General features: G+C 37.1%; 1 protein-coding gene and 1 long non-coding RNA gene across 4 annotated transcripts in view; one reads left to right on the forward strand and one right to left on the reverse strand.

Moving 5' to 3' along the window:
- The window catches only part of LOC134334237 (protein shisa-6-like), a 189,978-nt gene that overhangs the window by 154,051 nt on the left and 16,477 nt on the right, over nt 1–19,450 (forward strand). The window contains exons 5-6 of the mRNA XM_063016477.1: nt 17,669–17,751; nt 18,428–18,554. Coding sequence (XP_062872547.1) covers nt 17,669–17,751; nt 18,428–18,554 — 210 coding nt within the window. The remainder of the gene's footprint in view (nt 1–17,668; nt 17,752–18,427; nt 18,555–19,450) is intronic.
- On the reverse strand, nt 3,969–5,932 carry LOC134334386 (uncharacterized). 3 transcript variants are annotated; one of them, XR_010015481.1, is made up of 4 exons: nt 5,896–5,932; nt 5,083–5,125; nt 4,747–4,790; nt 3,969–4,573 (listed from the first exon to the last, which is right to left on the reverse strand). It is a non-coding gene; the product is annotated as an uncharacterized LOC134334386 (long non-coding RNA). The 3 variants fall into 3 exon arrangements; XR_010015482.1 differs by lacking the exon at nt 5,896–5,932 and adding an exon at nt 5,490–5,663; XR_010015480.1 differs by lacking the exon at nt 5,896–5,932 and having other exon boundaries at nt 5,083–5,150.

The raw sequence follows: 19,450 nt of genomic DNA on the forward strand, positions 1-19,450 counted from the left end.
AACACCTGAATTCAATGATTTGGATGGGTGAGTGAATACGTTTGGTAATATAGTGTAAGTTGGCATAGGATGCGCAGATCTAGCAATATTGTGTGTATTAATTGATTTCTAATGATTTAGAGGACTAAATACGTTTCTTCCAGGAATTGCCGGCTGTAGAATTGCAGCCATGCTCTACCCGTGATTTACTGTGATTTACTATTGAGCAAGATTGTAAACAAGGAGTGTTATTACGTTTGTTCTGATAATCTTCATATTTAGCTCAGCGTTGCTGTTTTTCAGAAGCTTTCCACAGTTTTGGTTCCTGGGATGGGAGCAGGAGTGTATACACTGCGCAGGATTAAGGGCAGTTTTGAGTGATGTTACTTCTTACATAATAAAGGAGACATCAGTTAAATCTGTGGTTATTCCTGCGAGCACATCGTCGCACTCCTGCTTCCCGCTGGTGCTTTAACCTACAAGAAGTTTTTTCTAAAGACAGAAATACATTTTATTTATGGACTAATATTAGTTTTATTTTCCTCTAACGTTGTGATCAGTAAAAAAAACTTGATCCCAAACACACAAAGAATCTAAAGTGGGATAATCCACTAGCACACCAGCGCCGAGATTCTGAGCTCCCAGGTTCGAATCTCAGCTCTGGTCGGCTGGGCACCCTCTAGCAAGTCTGCTGGGTGGGAAAGATTAGACTAAGGGTTGGGGTTATCAATGCTGTGTAAGGACCTTGGTTGCCCAGGGCACCTGTACAGAAAGTGGAGGAGTGCAGAGATCAGGGCATGGCTCTTTGTATGCAAAGTTGACCTCACTCGCAAATCTACTGAAGTATGGGTAAATAAAGAAAGCATTGTTAGCACTTCATACACGTCGGAGGGAGAGTGTGTCAGGTGAATATACACCCTCCTTGGACACCATCGGGATCCCCAGCAGCGGACTGGCTATGCTAAATTGGGAGAAAAGTGGGGGCTAAAATGCATAAAAAAATCATTTATATTTGATCCTGTTGGTCTCCGCAGCTCCTCAGTGACGTGGTTATTAGGTTTGTCCCATCAAGAGCCCTCAGATCATCCAACATGAACATGCTGGCCATACTGGTCACTCAAAATAGAAGTGGAACTGTAGCCTTTTCTCATTATGGCCATAATCTAAGGAACTCCCTTCCTGATGACCTGAAGGATTTATATGATCTTGGCGTATTTAAGATGAGGGTTAAGAGCCACCTGTTTAGATTAGCTTATAAGTAACATTTCATTCCTTTTACCATGTGTGCCTGCACTTGGTCCTTTTCTTCACCTTTACTGCTTTTTGTCATGAATCCAGCCTCTCTGTGGTCCCGGAGCTCCTACCCAAGTGTATGTGCTATGCCCCTGTCTCTGGGAGCACATGGTTGGGGAAGCAAATTGACACCCCTATGCTATGATTGGTCCAAAGCTTATGATCCACAGCTGAACCTCATTACACGTTTACTATTTAAAGCATTTTAAGGAAGCTGTTAATGATTTTGATGGTCTTGTTGTTAATGAATTGGTGATTGGTTCATGTTTCATGGTTGTGTTGGTTGGTTGGTTGGTTGTATCATGTTTAGGGAATCTTGTCTTGTGTTAGTCTAGTTCATGTGTCAAGAGCCCATCATTACACTTGTGTTGCATTTGCATGTTTCTGAATTTTACTGTATTTTAATTGTTTACTCATAAAAATTTATTTTATTGCTGTCATTTTAGGCACTTTGTAAAACTTTGTTTAAAACATATTATTATTATTATTAGTAGTAGTATTATCATAAGCAGTAGTTACATAGTTATTACAATGTAATAACAATGTAACAATGCTATATAAAAGCAGCAGTATTGCACTGACCTAAATTTAAGCTTGTCACAATTATAAACCTCACTGTATCCAGAACCTGCTGAAAGAATTATCTCTCCTAGCTATCTCCCAGAGGTCTAGAGATCTAGGGTACCTTAGTTTTCCTGTTTCCACCACAACCCTAAAATAAATGAGGGTTCCTTTAACAGTAAGTACCAGTAAGTCTGAAGCTGAAGAAGTACTGGCTTTTCTCAAGTACATGGTTGATCAGGACACAAATGAAACAGTGCACACAAACACCAATCTCATAGTTACATCTTATTTGCCCACAATTTACCCATCGTATGACAGCCACTCTCAGCAAACTGTTCCATGAACAGAGCAATAATTTTATTGTGCTTCAGTGACCTCCCCAGTCACCAGATCTAATTCCAATGAAGTGCTTTAAGATGTGTATGTGCAGCCCACAGATCGGCAGCAATTACGGGATGCAGGCCAGTCAACATCATCCTAAATCTAAAGGAAAATGGAAACTATTCCCTAAAGAACTGAAGCTGGTGTTTTTTTTTATTTTATTTTTAAAAGCAAGTTTATAATAATATATAACAAGTGCACCTGCATTTATAAAACTGTTCTTTTCTTTGCTTTTACTGCTCTTAAAGTTGCATTTGCGTTTAACGTTTCTATATTTTGCTGTCTTGTGCTTTGTTTTTTCTAAAATTGTATTTAGTTGCTTTCATTTGTAAAATTCTTTATGATTTTGTTCTTTGAAAAAGTGATAAAAAATAAAGATTATTATTATATTATTATTAGTATGAAGCAGTAGTTATTATAAAACAGAGGAGTATGTTCAGTGACAGACTGCTGTCACTGAGCTGCTCCATGGACAGACTAAAAAGGTCCTTTGTCCCCAGAGCCATTAGGCTCTATAACTCTAGCATTCGAGGACAGCGAGTGATCGCTAAGGACTGAGGGCCCTACATGTAGCCATGTATGTATGAGTATATACGCATACATATGTGTACTTAAGTATATTCATACACATGCATAGGTATGTTGATGTATATACAGATATACAGTAGCTATATTGGCCCAATTCAATGTGCAATACTCGTCACTTATCACTTTATATTTAATATTTAATCTGTACCATATACTGTGTACTTGGAACTGCACCTTCCTGCACTTTTAATTCCATTCGTTTGTTTATTTACAATCAATCCATCCTCATCTTTAATAACTGCTCTGTAGTTCTGCAATAAATGTAAAACTCGGGTTACCTTCAATCTTGGTTATGTTTGTGCTGTTTATATTGTTGAATTTTTATAGTGTGTATTTGATGTATAATGCTACTGGGACTCTAATTTCCCTCAGGATCAATAAAGTATCTACACTGTAAAAAAAAAAAAGCGTAAAAAAACGGTATTTTTCTGGCAGCAGGGGCACCAGAGAATGTCTGCAAAAAAACAGGAAAAAACTGTAAAATTTAAAACAGAGATAAACTGTAAAAAAACGGTAATTATATTTACCATAATTAACATCTATCACTGTAATTTTACAGGAAATTGTCCTATAATTTCATGAAATCTTCTACTTTCAACATATATTAATTGTTAGAACAGTGTCATACACCTCTAAAAAAACAGAATAATTATCTTTATAAATGATAAAGAAAAGTTTAAGTACAGATAATTACTACTGTTTTCACAAAATATTTGCATATAAAACAAAAAAAACCATGTAATTTTACTTAGCAAAAGCCCAATTTTAAATTAACTGTCAGAGGTATTGCAAAAAATATCTGTTAAATTGTCTTTTTTTTATTATCTAAATACATTAATTAACTGTCAAAATAAAAGCATTTTCTTTCTCTAAAACATAAGTTAACTGTATTTTTAAATTGTTATTCTTCATTTAAAAAAATATACAAAATACAAAAATTTGAAGTAGGTTAAGATTTGTCTGCATAATACTTACTGTGAAATTTTGCAGCTGTTACATGTTACATAGAACTTCAGAACATATATAGAACTTTATAAATGCAGTATATAAATAGCTTTTGTTAATTTCAGCTTCAAAATGGATCAAAATGCACCACAGTTCAGCTATTTTTGACCCAAATAATTTTCACACAAAAACAGTAAGTGTAGAAACAAGGAGGTTTTAATGTTATGGCTGATCAGTGTAAGAATCAGATGTCTAACACAATACAGCATACAATAAGTGCAATCAGAATTCATTTAAATGGAAAATGTTTAACAAAGCAGCACACAGTTAAGTGAAATGTCTGCAAAACATGGGCATGAAACACTTCTGAACAAATCTGAATTATGCACAAAAGTCAGTGCCAACATTAAAGTTTTCAGAAAGTGCAACCACAGTGGGATTCGATAAACAGTACGTCACAAGTGTAATACTCAGTATGGACTACATCTCACTGAATAGCTTTATATTTAGTAATTGAGCTTTATGAGACAGTTTGTTAGCATCTAGTTCCAGAAACAGTTTTTGGAGTACATCAAAAGTGTATCTGAATGTAGCAGGGTAACTCAAGTTCTAAATCATAAGGTTATAAATATATAAGGCATAAATCAGCCCGAACTGCAAAGGCAAAGAACACACTGCCCAGGTCTTCTAGAACCACACCACCGTCTAATACCACTCCAGTATTGGCAGGGGGGGTCCATGGCTTCAGCTCCCTCAACTCTAGTCACATAGATCCCAAGAACAGTCTCCCGATCACCCGTTCAGTTGCAGCCATATCACCATCCTACAATGGAACAGAGGGGGAAAATCACTTTCTTAAACTTAACAGTACACAAATTTCCATTTAGGACTTAACATAACTGACATCTCACTTCAACCTATATTTTAACTCAGACGAACATTGGCCCAAAAAGATGGGGTGGTTGCTGTAACAACTCAGAGGAAACTTGTGCTTACCTTCACCCTCCTAGCGCTGATGGTATTGCGTGATTGGAGGAATCCTAAATTGTAGATGAAATTGGATACTATTAAAATTATATATAAATAAAAAATTACTAAAGAAAACTAAAGGAAATCAAAATCAGCAAGACAAATATTTATAAAGAAATACCAGCTTAAATAAGAAAAGACATAAAATACATAAAACTAAAAAGTAAGTAAAAGAACCAAACAGAATAAATAATAAGAATTTCCACATTTTTTCTTCTTCACTTAATCTAAACTTAACTCAGTGTTCAGTCAAAAGTAGCTCAATATTCTTCAATTTAGCATAAAATGTAGAAAAAAAATTACCAGTAAAAGGTCAGTCCAACTGCAAATACACATTTCCAACCATCTGTAAACAGAAGATACAAGACATCAGTTATTTAATTGTAAATAACTAAAATATTATTTCTATAGTAACATTACAAATTAACTGATTATCCAATACTGTTTACATGTGTGCGCTTTCCAGGATAACAGTCACAAAACTCAGGTTTGTAATGATACTAACGTTACAGAATCACTTTGTTTTTAAGTTTGTGCAGAACGTGAGCGCCAAACATAAAGCATGAAGTTCCCCTCAGGCTCGAGCTGCCTGCTCACATCTTAGCTAGCTAGGTTGTGTGTCCATGTTTTTTAATGCAAATATTACACATCTTTTATTTTCTACCTTCTTCTAATATATTTCTGCATTAAGTAATTTAAGCCATTTTTACCTTACGGGAAAGAATCTTACTGCCACAAGTTGAGAATACTGGCTGTTGAACTTGACTAGCTTAGCACTAGCTAGCACCACGGCAGTGCAACGTTGTCACACACAGCGCAGCCGGACTTAATATACAGTCAGCCAACGGCAATCTATTAAAATCTGCCTCAAGACTTTAATATGATTCAGAGAATCCCTGGAAAGATGTTAATAAATAAATCACTATAAGCAAGTCCGGCGTTAGCATTAGCACGCGCGAATTAGCGTTAGCATTTTTAAACAAATAAAGCATGCACAGCAATAAAACTTGAATATTATTCAACTAAAGAGCTATATTAAACAATATAATAAGATAAACATCATGACTAGCATGCAATTAGACATATGGAAAAAGATTTTGTAAAGCTTCACATTACCTGAGATGCCATTGAAACACAATGTGCCTTCACGATGTATTGCGTAATCCCCGGTGCATCATATCCGGTATCACCTTATAAACTCATTGCATTAAGTAGTTCCAGGGAAATAAAGCAACTAAGTTAAGTTAACTAATAAACACAATGCAGTCATGTTTAAATCTAAAATGTAATTGATTTGTGTCACACCAGCATATATTCTTTATGCAAAACCAACAGGCACTCAAAAGTGTGTAACTGGTAGGTTAGAGCATCATTTTATATCTGTGGTGCTCTGGTTGGAATGTGCACCCAACATGTTACACAGATGAACTGTAATACATTTTTCTGTGAATTGGGGAATGTGGGGATGGGTAAATTATGCTTGATTTAAATATTATAAATGTGAGAATAAATCACAGTTAATAACGTTTTAAATTTGACTATGGTTTTACACAGTTTGTATAAATGCACTTATTTAACAATTCAATCTTTAAATTAATACAAATGCATAAATAAAGTAAAAGTTAAAATCTGTTTAAATTGTATTGTTGCCTGTCTAATAAGGTAGGCAATACCTTTGTTTTTCCAGTTTATGTATATAAAGTAGTGGTTAAGAAATGCAAAATTACAAAATATTTATTTCTTTGCTCACATTTTTTTTTTGCAATTGTACATTTTTAAATGCATTATTAACAGTATTTTTATTTATTTGACAGTGATATATCGGTATAACAAAAGGTTTTTTTTTGAAAATTACAGAAGATTCTGCTATTTTTGTCAATGAAGATTACTTTATTTTTACAGTTAGTTTTGTTAAAAGTGTCATCTAAAAACTGTTAAAAAACAGATTTGTTTATGTATTTCATTTATACAGATTTTTTATGGTAAATCACATGACACTTTTCAATATACAGTTTATTCTTGTAATTTTACAAAAAAAATTCTGTCTTTTATAAATACAGGGAAAAACTGTAAAAATGTACTGGGAAAACCTGTAAAAAAATGTTTATTTTTTACAGTGTATCTATCTATCTATCTATCTATCTATCTATCTATCTATCTATCTATCTATCTATCTATCTATCTATCTATCTATCTATCTATCTATCTATCTATCTATCTATCTATCTATCTATCTATCTAGTTTGTGCAATATAAAAACAATGTAATAACGCTACAGAAAAGCAAGAGCATTGCATTGCCTTTAATAGAAGCCTGTCACTATTATATGGTGTTTATAAGAAAGTGAGTTTATATTAAAAACTCTGAACATGATCTATGTAATCTTATAATGTTCTGATGTTTTGTTTCACGGTCAAACCAACCGCTGGATTGATTATCAGAACAAAATACATCTGTTTAGTAATGATACTATTGTAGGCCACAGAAGGAGGGTGGGTGTCCTTTTTGAGTATGGTTCCTTTCAAGGAGCCTTGCTCCTGGCTGCCAGTTATTGGCTTGAGTTTGTTGTATCCTGGTTGTGTTGAGTTTTGAATTTTCTGTTTGGATTTCTTGTATTTCCCTTCCGTTTGCTCCCTGGTGACTCTTCTATTGTATATATTGTATATATTTACACCTATATCGGTTTTTATAAGAATACATATACTACTTTTCATATTATTATTTTAGTTTAAGTCCAAGTCATATAGTCAGATGCACAATTTGCACATATTTTTTGCATACTGTATATTGTTTATATGCACGTTGTACGTTCACTGCACCTACTTACATTATTTATAATAGTCCTTACATTTACATTTTTAGCATTTAGCAGGTGCTCTTAAGTGCTTCTATACACACCATGAACATTACCTTACTCTAGTTTAAGTAGAGTACAATCCAAAAACACAAATCTGTTAAAACTCTGTTAGAACTAAAGTTAGTGTTTTTAATTTTTTGGTTTGTTTTTTGGACAAGAAATAAGAGTGTTAGTAAGTGAAAGTAAGTAAGTAAAAGTGTTAGTAAGTTAAGTAAAAGAGGTGATGAAGGGTTTTAAAGACAGCAAGAGACTCAAAAGTTTGAACAGACAAAGGAAGTTCGTTTCACTACATGGGTGCAAGTACAGAGAAGAGCCTTGATGCTCGTCTTTCTTGAGTCCTGGGTGAAGGATCAAGTCGAGCGAGACTAGTGACTTGGAGGTCATTGACATTTGGGAGTTGCAGTAGTCCAACCGTGATTTTTTATTTTCTTATCATTTGTAACGTGCAACAGACCTCAACGCTAGCAGAGCTAAAAGGTACATCAGCTTTATTCTGATAAGAAGCAATACAGCCTGATCGCAAAATCAAAGCAACAGAGAGCAAATTAGACAGAGCCAGAAACCAAAATACAAGCCAGGGTCAATACCAAAAAACAAGATAACACAGGCTATCAAAATCAAAGGGTGAATCCAAAAGACAAAGTACAAAAGAGAATCAAAACCAGAGAGATCAGACAGGAACGCAAATCAAACACTCAATAAGGCAAGGAGTTGGCAATACCTTGCAAAGAAGCCTGAAAAACGAAACATATATATATATACAGTATATATATGTGTGTGTGTGTGTGTGTGTGTGTGTAATAACAAACAGGTGTGAATGATTAGCATATATATGCGGAACGGAAAGACTGTTTGTGATTGGCTGGTTGAGAACATGTGTGCTGATATCTGTCTGTCTGTCTGTATTGGCGTCCGTCTACGTCTCTTATCACTAATAGTAGATTGATGCTTTTTGCATACAAATGAACATCTGTAACAACAGCACAAATCCCCACAATTAATCTACACCCTCCGCAATCATGTTACTACTCTTTACTTTCGTTGTGCAACACCCACTATTGATGATGTAGGCTTGGCTCCCAAAACTGGTGGAAACACAGCTGGTTCTCTAAAAAGCACCAAGGTTCTAAGAAATCCAAACAGAAGTTATTTTGGTGGTATCTGGGGTTGTAACTGGTGCTTCTTTCTAACAAGTTGTAACCAAGTTAACCCAGCAACTGGGTGCTTAAAAACTCCTGGAGCGTATTGCTGCACTGTAACTCACATGAGCGTGGTGGTGTTTTGCTGGCTGATCATAAAAAGACGAGATTTTTCTCCTATATGAATGATAAATACTAAGTGTTTGAAGTGGTGTACTGGTTGTAACATCTCTCACCTCCCAGCTGATTCAGTAATGTAGGGCGGGTACAATTATAGATCCAGTAGGGACCGTCATGTTTAACTTTCACTCTCTCTTAAAGCAGAGGCATGTAATTTAGCATCAGCGCTCCACTGCTTCAGAGTGGATGGAGAGACCTCGCCAGGGTTAGCCTAGTGAATATAGAGAGTGATATAGAGAAGTGACATTTAAAAAATACATTAAGATGGATAGTGGTTCAACTCTTGGACTTACCAGTCTTACTCTGGTAGATCCTACAGCTCTGGCTACTACCAGTGAGTAAGCTAGATTTTAAGCTTGCTGGACATCACATTCCAAAACCACAGGCATTACTATGGATCCCTCCTCACTCTTTACTTTACAGCTATACCAGCCATTAATCCTCTAGGACAGGGCTGCCCACACTTTCATGGCTTGAGATCTACTATTTCAGTTGACAGGTCATCACAATCTACTTTTTAAGGTTGGCGTCATCATTTTTCAAAAAAGCTTTAAAGCTTCAGTTCCTATATTGATATTCAGCTTTACAGGGCAAGCAACTGAAAATCACACTAACCTTATTCTGATGATTTGCTCTGAATGGTGTCGGCCAGGTTTATGTAGTCTAGACAGTAGCTGCTGATGCCAATTCTCAAGCAGACTTCCAAGTGTTCATCAGTAAGGGTGGGCCGATATTTAGGCTGATTCACACAAGTAGGTTGATCCAAAAATGCTGACAAATATGCGGCAAATTTTCTTATGTTTGGATATTATTCCTCAGCCAGCAAGTTCCAAAATTGTCCAGCAGAGGCGCTTGCCTTCATATGAATGTCAGATTGTAGGGTTCAAATTTCTCTGTCGGCTTCCACGTATGAACAGAACAGACGTCTCTGCAGTTAGTGTTCTTTCCTGAATCGAATCGTTTTAGGTTTCTTTGTGCTTGGTTGCTCACTCATCTTCACAAACAGTGTAGGTTACAAAAGGAAAAATGCAAAAATGGTGCTGATGAATGACAACTTTCTAGATTAGCAGTGCTTTAGTCGGGCTGAGGCGTAGAAACATTTCATGTCAATCATGTTGACCTGTTTGAATGAGGTGTGATCCAGAGATGGGCACACACAGCAACCTCAGACTCGTGACTCACAAAAAATGACTTGTGCACAACATGAGTCCCTAGCGTCAGCGTGTGTTAACATTAGTTACGTGTGACAATTAATTATATATTATATTCTGATCGTGTCATTTTCTGCTCTCTAATAACGCTCCAGACGTTTTAACCCGCAACACATGCAATGGGTAAATGTTCCAGCCAGCTTCCGGCGTAGCGATGAAGCGTCGCTCCCTATCTTTGGAATCTCACTTAAAATGGTGGAATACCCTATGTAGTGCACTGGTGTGAATGAAACGCTCTTACAGAATTGGCGCTAATGGTTGAAAGAACCGCTTTCTGAACCAATCAGACCTTCTGATTTAAATATATAGTAAGAAATGCTGTTTTTTGAATTTATTCAGTTTGCGTCACACAGATGATTGTCAATGAAACGCTTGATCGGCTTTCGAACGAGTTAGTGTTTTACTTCACAACCGGGAAGTTTGGAGGTTTTTAATTATCAGCACATTTACAAAATAACGGATTATATTCCTAATCGGACACACGATTATAAATTTAATAGAATCTGGAAGAACAGAAGCTAAGGTAAGCAGTATTATGGACTTTTTTGCTGTGTTTTAGATTTTGGCCGCTGTGCTGTGATTTATTGTGAGCGCTTTTACATATCAGTTTAAGCTTTTAACTGAAACCTTCTTGTTACGGAAATTACATTCATTTGCACAATGACGAGGGAAGTAAAGGCACGAAATAAAACAGCAAAATACAGTCGCTAATCTGTTGTTGTTTTTTATCTGAACTTACAGATTATTTGTTTATTTCTACGCTACATTTCCAATATATGTTTTGTGTAGATTATATTGACTCGTGACTTGACTTGGAATCCAGCCTAAAGACTCATGACTTGACTCAGACTCTAGTCTAAAGACCCGTGACTTGACTCGGACTCTAGCCTAAAGACTCTTGACTTGACTCAGACTCTAGCCTAAAGACCCGTGACTTGACTCGGACTCTAGCCTAAAGACTCTTGACTTGACAGACTCTAGCCTAAAGACTCGTGACTTGACTCAGACTCTAGCCTAAAGACTCGTGACTTGACTCGGACTCTAGTCTAAAGACCCGTGACTTGACTCGGACTCTAGCCTAAAGACTCTTGACTTGACTCAGACTCTAGCCTAAAGACCCGTGACTTGACTCAGACTCTAGCCTAAAGACCCGTGACTTGACTCGGACTCTAGCCTAAAGACTCTTGACTTGACTCGGACTCTAGCCTAAAGACTCTTGACTTGACTCAGACTCTAGCCTAAAGACCCGTGACTTGACTCAGACTTTAGCCTAAAGACTCGTGACTTGACTCAGACTCTAGCCTAAAGACTCGTGACTTGACTCGTATTTTGTCACTCGTGAACATCTCTGGTGTGATCTACCAGTCGATCGATGTATCCCTGCTCTAGGATGACTTTTCTCAATATTTTGAAGTGTTTTTCTTTTGGGAATTTGTGCCCACATCTGAACTTACAGATTATTTGTTTATTTCTATGCTACATTTCCAATATATGTTTTGTGTAGATTATATTGACTCGTGACTTGACTTGGACTCCAGCCTAAAGACTTGACTCATGACTTGACTCGGACTCTAGTCTAAAGACTCGTGACTTGACTCGTATTTTGTGATTCGTGAACATCTCTGGTGTGATCTACCAGTCGATCATTGTATCCCTGCTCTAGGATGACTTTTCTCAATATTTTGAAGTGTTTTTCTTTTCGGAATTTGTGCCCATTTAGTATTTGTGTGGTCAGGCACTCATTTCGAATAAGAAGTTTTGGCTCACAGTCACTGGTCTAGAAGAACCAACAAAAGAGCTCATGTGGCTCAAATTGCTGATTATTTTAATTCTGGTGATGAGTTTGTGACTCTGCATTTGTCCTCGCACTGACCGCTAACGAAGCATCGGACTCAGAATTAAGGCACCTCAGTTGGAGCATTTTAAAGTATCTAAGAATTTAGTCATGCCTTCTTCTCAGGAGTGTAGGATGATGTAAAACACGTCTATGTAGAGAGATCACTAGGTTTTCACACAGACCCCTTTGTGTATAGCAGCTTCACCTCCTAATGACTTCACAGCTCAGGGAGTGTGAGGGAACAGCGCTAGTGTTTCATACCTGACTGAGACGTCTTCCTCCAATCTGTCAACACGTAACCTTTGTTTCACACGAATCTGCCTCCCGCTGAGCATTGTCTGTTTACTTTAATAAACAATTGTGTTTCAGAATTGTCTGTGCTGTGCGGTGGCTCGGTGGGTATCACTGTTGCTTCACAGCAAGAAGGTCCTGGGTTCGATTTCCAGGTGGGGAGGTCTGGGTCCGAGTCCTGTCTGTGTGGTTTTCCTCCCACAGTACAAAGGCCTTCAGGCAGGTTCACTGGAGATGCTAAAATAACCCAGGAATGAGTGTGGGCACCCCAGTTGTAACCTAGTGGTTAATGTACTGGACTAGTAATCAAAAGGTCACTGGTTCAAGCCCCACCACTGCCATGTTGCCACAGTAGGGCCCTTGAGCAAGGCCCTTATCCCTCAATTACTTAGACAATATACTGTCACAGGACTGTAAGTCACTTTGGATAAAAGCATCTGCTAAATGATAATAATAAAATGAAAATGCAACAAAATAATTGACGGGAGTTTCTTGCCTTTAGCCCAGTGAATCTAACCCACTGCGACCCTGAATAGGATGATTGATTAGCTCACTGATGAACTATTTAGCTGATAGCTTGAGTAGACAATGTTTTGTATACATTTATTCGTTAGTTTATTCAATATTATCGATCTGTGACACATTTCTGTCAGACATAAATGCACCGACTGCTCCATTATACAATGTTCTCAGTCTGACCGTGCTAAAAGTGACCTCCAAACTTATAATTCCAGACTCGGTCATGTCTGCCACATGCTGTCACTAAACGTTACAGTCCTCTCAGACATTTAGTGCACCAGACGGGGTGTAGACGCCGTAATCTCACACCTATTGTACGGCCTGTCCATTTCGGAGAGTTCTCCTTTCTAACACACAAAATTGGACCCATGAAGGTCTCGGTCAGTACTCTGAAGTGGTTAGTTAGAGTTTTAGACTGCTGTGTCACCCAGGCAAAGTTTTTAAGCTTCTCCTGGTTGATTTCTCTTTCTGATTTTCTCTTTTGTATTTTAACATGCCAGTGAACTAAATGGTTGGTTTATTTACACCCAAATGTCCTTTAGTTTCTTCTCAAGTCTTTTGTTTTGCTTTATGTTTTTTTCTTTTTTAACCTTTTCCCTGTGTTTTCTTTCACTGATTACCAAAACACCAGCTAGTGTGGTTGGTTGTTCATTCATTCATTCATTCATTCATTCATTCATTCATTCATTGGCTGTTTTACCACCACTTTATCCTATTCAGGGTCACTGTGGGTCCAATTCGAAAGATACGAAACACACGGGACAGGTTGCCAGTCCATCACAGGACACTCACACACATACACACACTCATACCTAAAGGGACTCTTAGGGAGAATGGTAGCCTGGTGAAAGAGCTTTGGGCTCTTTGAGCAAGGCCCTTAAACCTCTGGGCTCCAAACAAGCTGGGATATGTGAAAAAATAATTTTGTCATACTGTACACATGTATCTGTATATATTACATCCCCAAATCAGAATAAGTTGGGACAGTATGGAAAATGCAAATAATAAAAACTTACATTAAATTTAAATTTTCTTTGACTTTTATTATAATTGCAGACAGGATGAACCTGAGATATTTCATGTTTTATCTGCTCAACTTCATTTCATTTATTAATAAACATCCATTCCTGCATTTCAGGCCTGCAAGACACATTCCAATAAAAGTTGGGACAGTAAAGCATTTACCACTTTGTAATGTTGCCATTCCTTTTCATCACACTTAAAAGATGTTTTGGCACTGAGGATACCAAGTGATTTAGTGTTTCAGCTTTTATTTTGTCTCGTTTTTCCTGCAAACCTGTCTTAAGATGTGCAACAGTACGGGGTCGTTGTCGCATTTTTCGGTTTAAAATTCTCCACACATTCTCTATTGGGGACAGATCAGGACTGCAGGCAGGTCAGTCCAGTACCTGTACCCTCTTCTTCTGCAGCCATGCCTTTGTAATGTGTGCAGCATGTGGTTTTGCATCGTCTTGTTGAAAAATGCATGAACGTCCCTGGAAAAGACGACGTCTTGAAGGCAGCACATGTTGCTCTAAGATCTCAATGTACTTTTCTGCATTAATGCTGCCATCACAGTAGTGTAAATGACCTTCACCAAGGGCACTGACACACCCCCATACCGTGACAGACCGTGACTGACTTTTGGACTTGTTGCTGATAACAGTCTGGATGGTCCTTTTTATTTTTGGTCCGGAGCACATGGCGTCCATTTTTTCCAAAAAAGACCTGGAATGCTGATTCATCTGACCACAATACACGTTTCCACTGTGTGATGGTCCATCCTAGATGCCTCAAGAAGTTGATGCTGCTTCTGGACATGGTTAACATAAAGCTTCTTTTTTGCACTGTAAAGTTTTAAGTGGCATTTGTGCACACAACATTTTTATTTTTAGTCGCATTTTCATACTGTCCCAACTTTTTTCTGATTTGGGGTTGTACAAGTAGGGGCAAGAATGTTTTAAAATAGCTGAAAACTTCAATCCCCATCCTCTCCCAGGTACATTTGGTTCTCCCCTTAATGTTCAACTCATGGCTATGGCCTTGACTGGACACATACTGGCCAATTCACCTAATAACTAGCCTAAGTCGTGTGCTGATTAAGTAAGTGATTGAATTATCAGTGAGTCCTTATTGGGAACTGAAAGGAAAACAGTGTACCCAAAAAATTTATAAATAAATTCATGCTGTTAGTGAGCAGAAGTAAGAATTGTACCCAGGTCCTCAGAAATTCCATCAAAGTGTTTTTTATTTTTTGCTGACTAGATGATGACCTGAGAAGCAGGTATTCCAAACCACATAAAATTAAACTACATAATATTTTAAGTTTAGTAATTTTCTAAACTTACGTAATTTCTAAACTTACGTACCAACAAATCACACCATACATGCTTAAAACTGTCCAGTTTTAAGAATGTATGGTGTGATTTGTTGGTACATGGTTGATCATATAATTGGTTAAGAGACTGTAAAATAGAAGTGTCAAACTCAATCACAGAGAGGGCCTAAAAAATAACATGACTATGTTGAGGGCCAAACAGGGTCAGCATTTGTTAAACAGGATATTGCATAAAGTGCAAAAGGAAAATATATTTAGGTAGGCTACATGAGCATAATTGATTTGCAGGTCTTGTCATCCTTGCTGTTGCAATGCATTATGGGACTTGTAGTATCAACGGTGTGCGTCCTATATACTGGCGGGCCAGAAATAATTGTACCTTGAGAAGGATCTGGCCCATAGGCCTTGAGTTGGGGCCCTTGAGCAAGGCCCTTAACCCTCTGGGCTCCAAACAAGCTGGGATTTGCAGAAAAAGAATGTTGTCGCACTGTACACATGTATATGTATATATTACAAATAAGGGCTTTTTTCTTTAATCAACATGACTGCATGTGCTTGTACTTTGGGAGGAAACCGGAGCACCCGGAAGAAACCCACACAGACACGGGGAGAACATGCAAACTCCACACAGAAAGGACCCGGACCGCTCCACTTAAGAAGCAAACCCAGGACCTTCTTGCTGTGAGGCATCAGTGCTACTCACCAAGCCACTGTGCTGACCCCAGACGCTGTTTAAGCCCCATTATTTCAGTCTACACATAGTTGCTAGGTAATAATAAACTGCTAGATAATACCTCAGTAAACATGAACATGTGAAAGGGGGGTAAAAAGGTTTTAACAGCTACCGTTTAGCTCTTGTAAAAGTGGCTCATTTAGAGGAGGTGTCAGGTAAAAAGCTGCCTCTGATGGAAGCTGAAACATTTCAGGTGCTGTGTGAAGTGTATAATTGGTCCCTTGATAAACAACAGAATGATAAAGTGTTCCCATTCTTCATTTTAATGCTGCTCTTAGTCTGTGCTCTAATCAGCCATGTTTGTTTGTTTACTCCACACTTTGTCTTCTTCTCTAAACCCCAAACTTTTCTCTTCAAACTAATATTCAGAAAATTAATGGCAGTGTGTCTTGTTTATCTTCTTGTTGTTGTTTTTTTCTTGTGACCATCTTTCTTCACGCCTGTCTCTTTTTATTAAAGCTGCTGGTGTCAGTAAGCAAAGCCTTGTATATAAAGGTTAAAGTCAAAAGTTTACATACACATGTATACATGTACAGTATATCCTATAGATTCTATGCTGTGGAAAAGCTTAAACCCTCAGCTAATTGTTTTTTGTAAGTCTTAATGTGAACAAATAATCATTTGAATGCTTTTTAATAGTCTCTGAATTTCAGAGAAAGACATAAACTAACCACAAATAGAAAAATTTAATTATAAGATGAGCTAAGATAAGATGATGATGAGGAGATAAGACGAAATGAAATAAGATGAGCTAAGATAAGATGATAATGAGGAGATAAGACGAGATGAGATAAGATGAGATAATAAGATGATATGAGAGAAAATGGTAATATGAGAAGTTGAGATCAGATAAGATAGAATTAAATAAGATGAGATTAGATAAGATGAGATAAAATAAGATGAGATGAGATAAGATGACAAGACAATAAGATAAGATAAAATGAGATAAGATGAGATGATACTATAGATAAGATACTATAAAATAAGATGAAATGGGATATGAGATAAGATTAGATAAAATGACACAAGATAAGATACTATAAGATAATATGAAATGAGACAAGATGTGATACTATAAGATGAGATGAGATACTATAAGATAAGATGAGCCAGGATAAAATGATAAGATGAGAAAAGATCAGATGAGAAAAGATGAGATACGATGAGATTAGATTAGATAAAATGAGATAAGATTAAATTAAATTTAAGATAAGATAAAACAAGATGAGATAACTATACTAACTGAGTTGCAGGAATAAAAAAGTGTCAGCATCTGCCTCAGCAGAAAACTGGACCCTATCGAGCCTGGCATCATGGTTTTAAAGAAAAAAACAAAGGCCAACAAAGGAGCTAGCAACATTGCAGGTGGACAAGCTACAAAAATGCTCAGATCAATAACCTGAATAACAAATGCTTTAATTTGATCTGTATATATTGTGTCTCAACATTTTAAACCGTGATTCCCTGTAGGACATCAGGAAATCAAAGACAAAATCACACTAATAAACTCCACATGAAGCTGCTTTGTTGTTTTCTGTCACCCAATCATGAGCAAATATTTCGTTTATGATGTTTATTATTTATTGCATTAATCTTTATGACTTTCATAGACGCTAAAGAGCTTGTTAGCATGCAAGTCAGGAACACTTCATATTCATAGAGCGGATACCATTAGTGACGGGAAGACGAGAGTCAAAAAGACGAGCTGCTATAAAGAGCTATAAACAGGGGTATCTGTTTCATTATTATTTATTCTCTCTCTCTCTGTGTGTCTGTTTTTCTAGATAATCATCATCATAACTACACCAGTCATGTGGATCTCACCGGATCTCACACTCCCAAAATTGGTAAGAACCTTGTACTGTTTTCTACAGATCTGCAGTCATAATGAGGAGCAGAATGCTCTTTAGTGCCAGCGCGTTCAGATCGTTTTACTCATGCCACTTGGTTTGGGTAACAGATACAGCAAGCGGGACACAAAACTCCATCCATCGATTTTCTGTTATCATGGTTGGATTTATATGGAATCTACGTCTAGGTCATATTGAGATGAAATGAAAAACTAGTTCTGTTGATAATTGTCCATGTGCACTATTATTCAACCTTCAGCCTCAGTACTTGGTGGAACATCATTTTTGCTTTGATAACCTCTAATAAATGATTTCAGAAAGTGCTTACACGTCTCTCTTGTGGAATTTTCATCCATTCTTCTACTGTAAAAGCTTCCAGCTCATTGAAGTTTGATGGATGTTGCGCTAAAGCTGCTTTCTTTAAATACTACCAAAACTTTCTTATGTGATTTAAATCTTGAGCCAAATATCTTCAGTTACCAGCATTTCTGATATTTTAAGAGATAAGAGACACTGGATAAAAAAGGCGCAAACCTGCGCTGACCAAACAGAACACAAGGGCTCATCCCGATCCCTGTCTTACTCAATTTGATCCACTGACACGTCCCTGATAGCACAATACAATTGACTTGAAAGAGACTTTAGGTAATGACCTACCTGTATTTTTATTTCTTGATCTCTCTGCTTCCTTTAGAAAAGCCTCGGAAGAACAACATCCTGACGTCCCAGACGGAGCCGTACGATATATCGTTTTCACGCTCCTACCAGAATCTCACTCACCTCTTTCCATCCTACGAGGTGGCCCTGAAATCGGACCTAGGTAACCTCACCTCGCTGTTTCTGATCACTTCTTTTGATTTCTTTAGCTCCGTCTAGTCTAGTTTAGCTACGGGATGAATAAATAATTTATATTCCTGTCATTAACACATGATTACACTTATTACAGCTTATTATTCAAATGAATCAGAACAGGTTCATTAAAGAAACGACACAGTGAAGCAAAACTTAAATGCTTTTGGAGTCTCCAAACACTTTGAGTAGAAGGTAAACCAAATCCTAAAGGTTCCTAAAGGGTTACTTCAAATACTAGTAAGGATTTTATTAGCTAAATAAAGGAGGAAAACTAGGAGTATTTAGACTATTGGGAGAATGAAAGTAAACTAATAGCTAAAATCAGTATAACCACTAGGAGAACAAAGTTAACATGAAGAATCAGGGAAAGTAGGACATGAAGCATGAAAACTAGGGTAAGCAGGACAATAAACGTACCTAAATGAACTAAGTAGGACAAGTAGAAGAAAATGTAACCTAAAGAAATATGGTAAGTAGGACAACTTGAATCATGAGGGTGAGTAAAACAACTACAACCAATGAAAAACGTTATAGAATCAGCACAGCTGAAGGATGAGAAACCAATATTTTTTTTTCTTTAAAGCTAATTCGTGAATCACAGATATTATATAGAAGTGTTTTTGTTTAATAACTGAAGATTCTTGTACCGCTTATGGATTTATTAGATAGATTAGATAGATAGATAGATAGATAGATAGATAGATAGATAGATAGATAGATAGATAGATAGATAGATAGATAGATAGATAGATAGATAGATAGATAGATAGATAGATAGATAGATGTCTGTCTGGTGGAGTTGTAGAGCCTAATGGCTCTGGGTACGAAGGACCTGCTCAGCCTGTTCGTGGAGCAGCTCGGTGA

The sequence above is a fragment of the Trichomycterus rosablanca genome, chromosome 2, assembly GCF_030014385.1.
Source record: "Trichomycterus rosablanca isolate fTriRos1 chromosome 2, fTriRos1.hap1, whole genome shotgun sequence".
Lineage (NCBI taxonomy): Eukaryota > Metazoa > Chordata > Actinopteri > Siluriformes > Trichomycteridae > Trichomycterus > Trichomycterus rosablanca.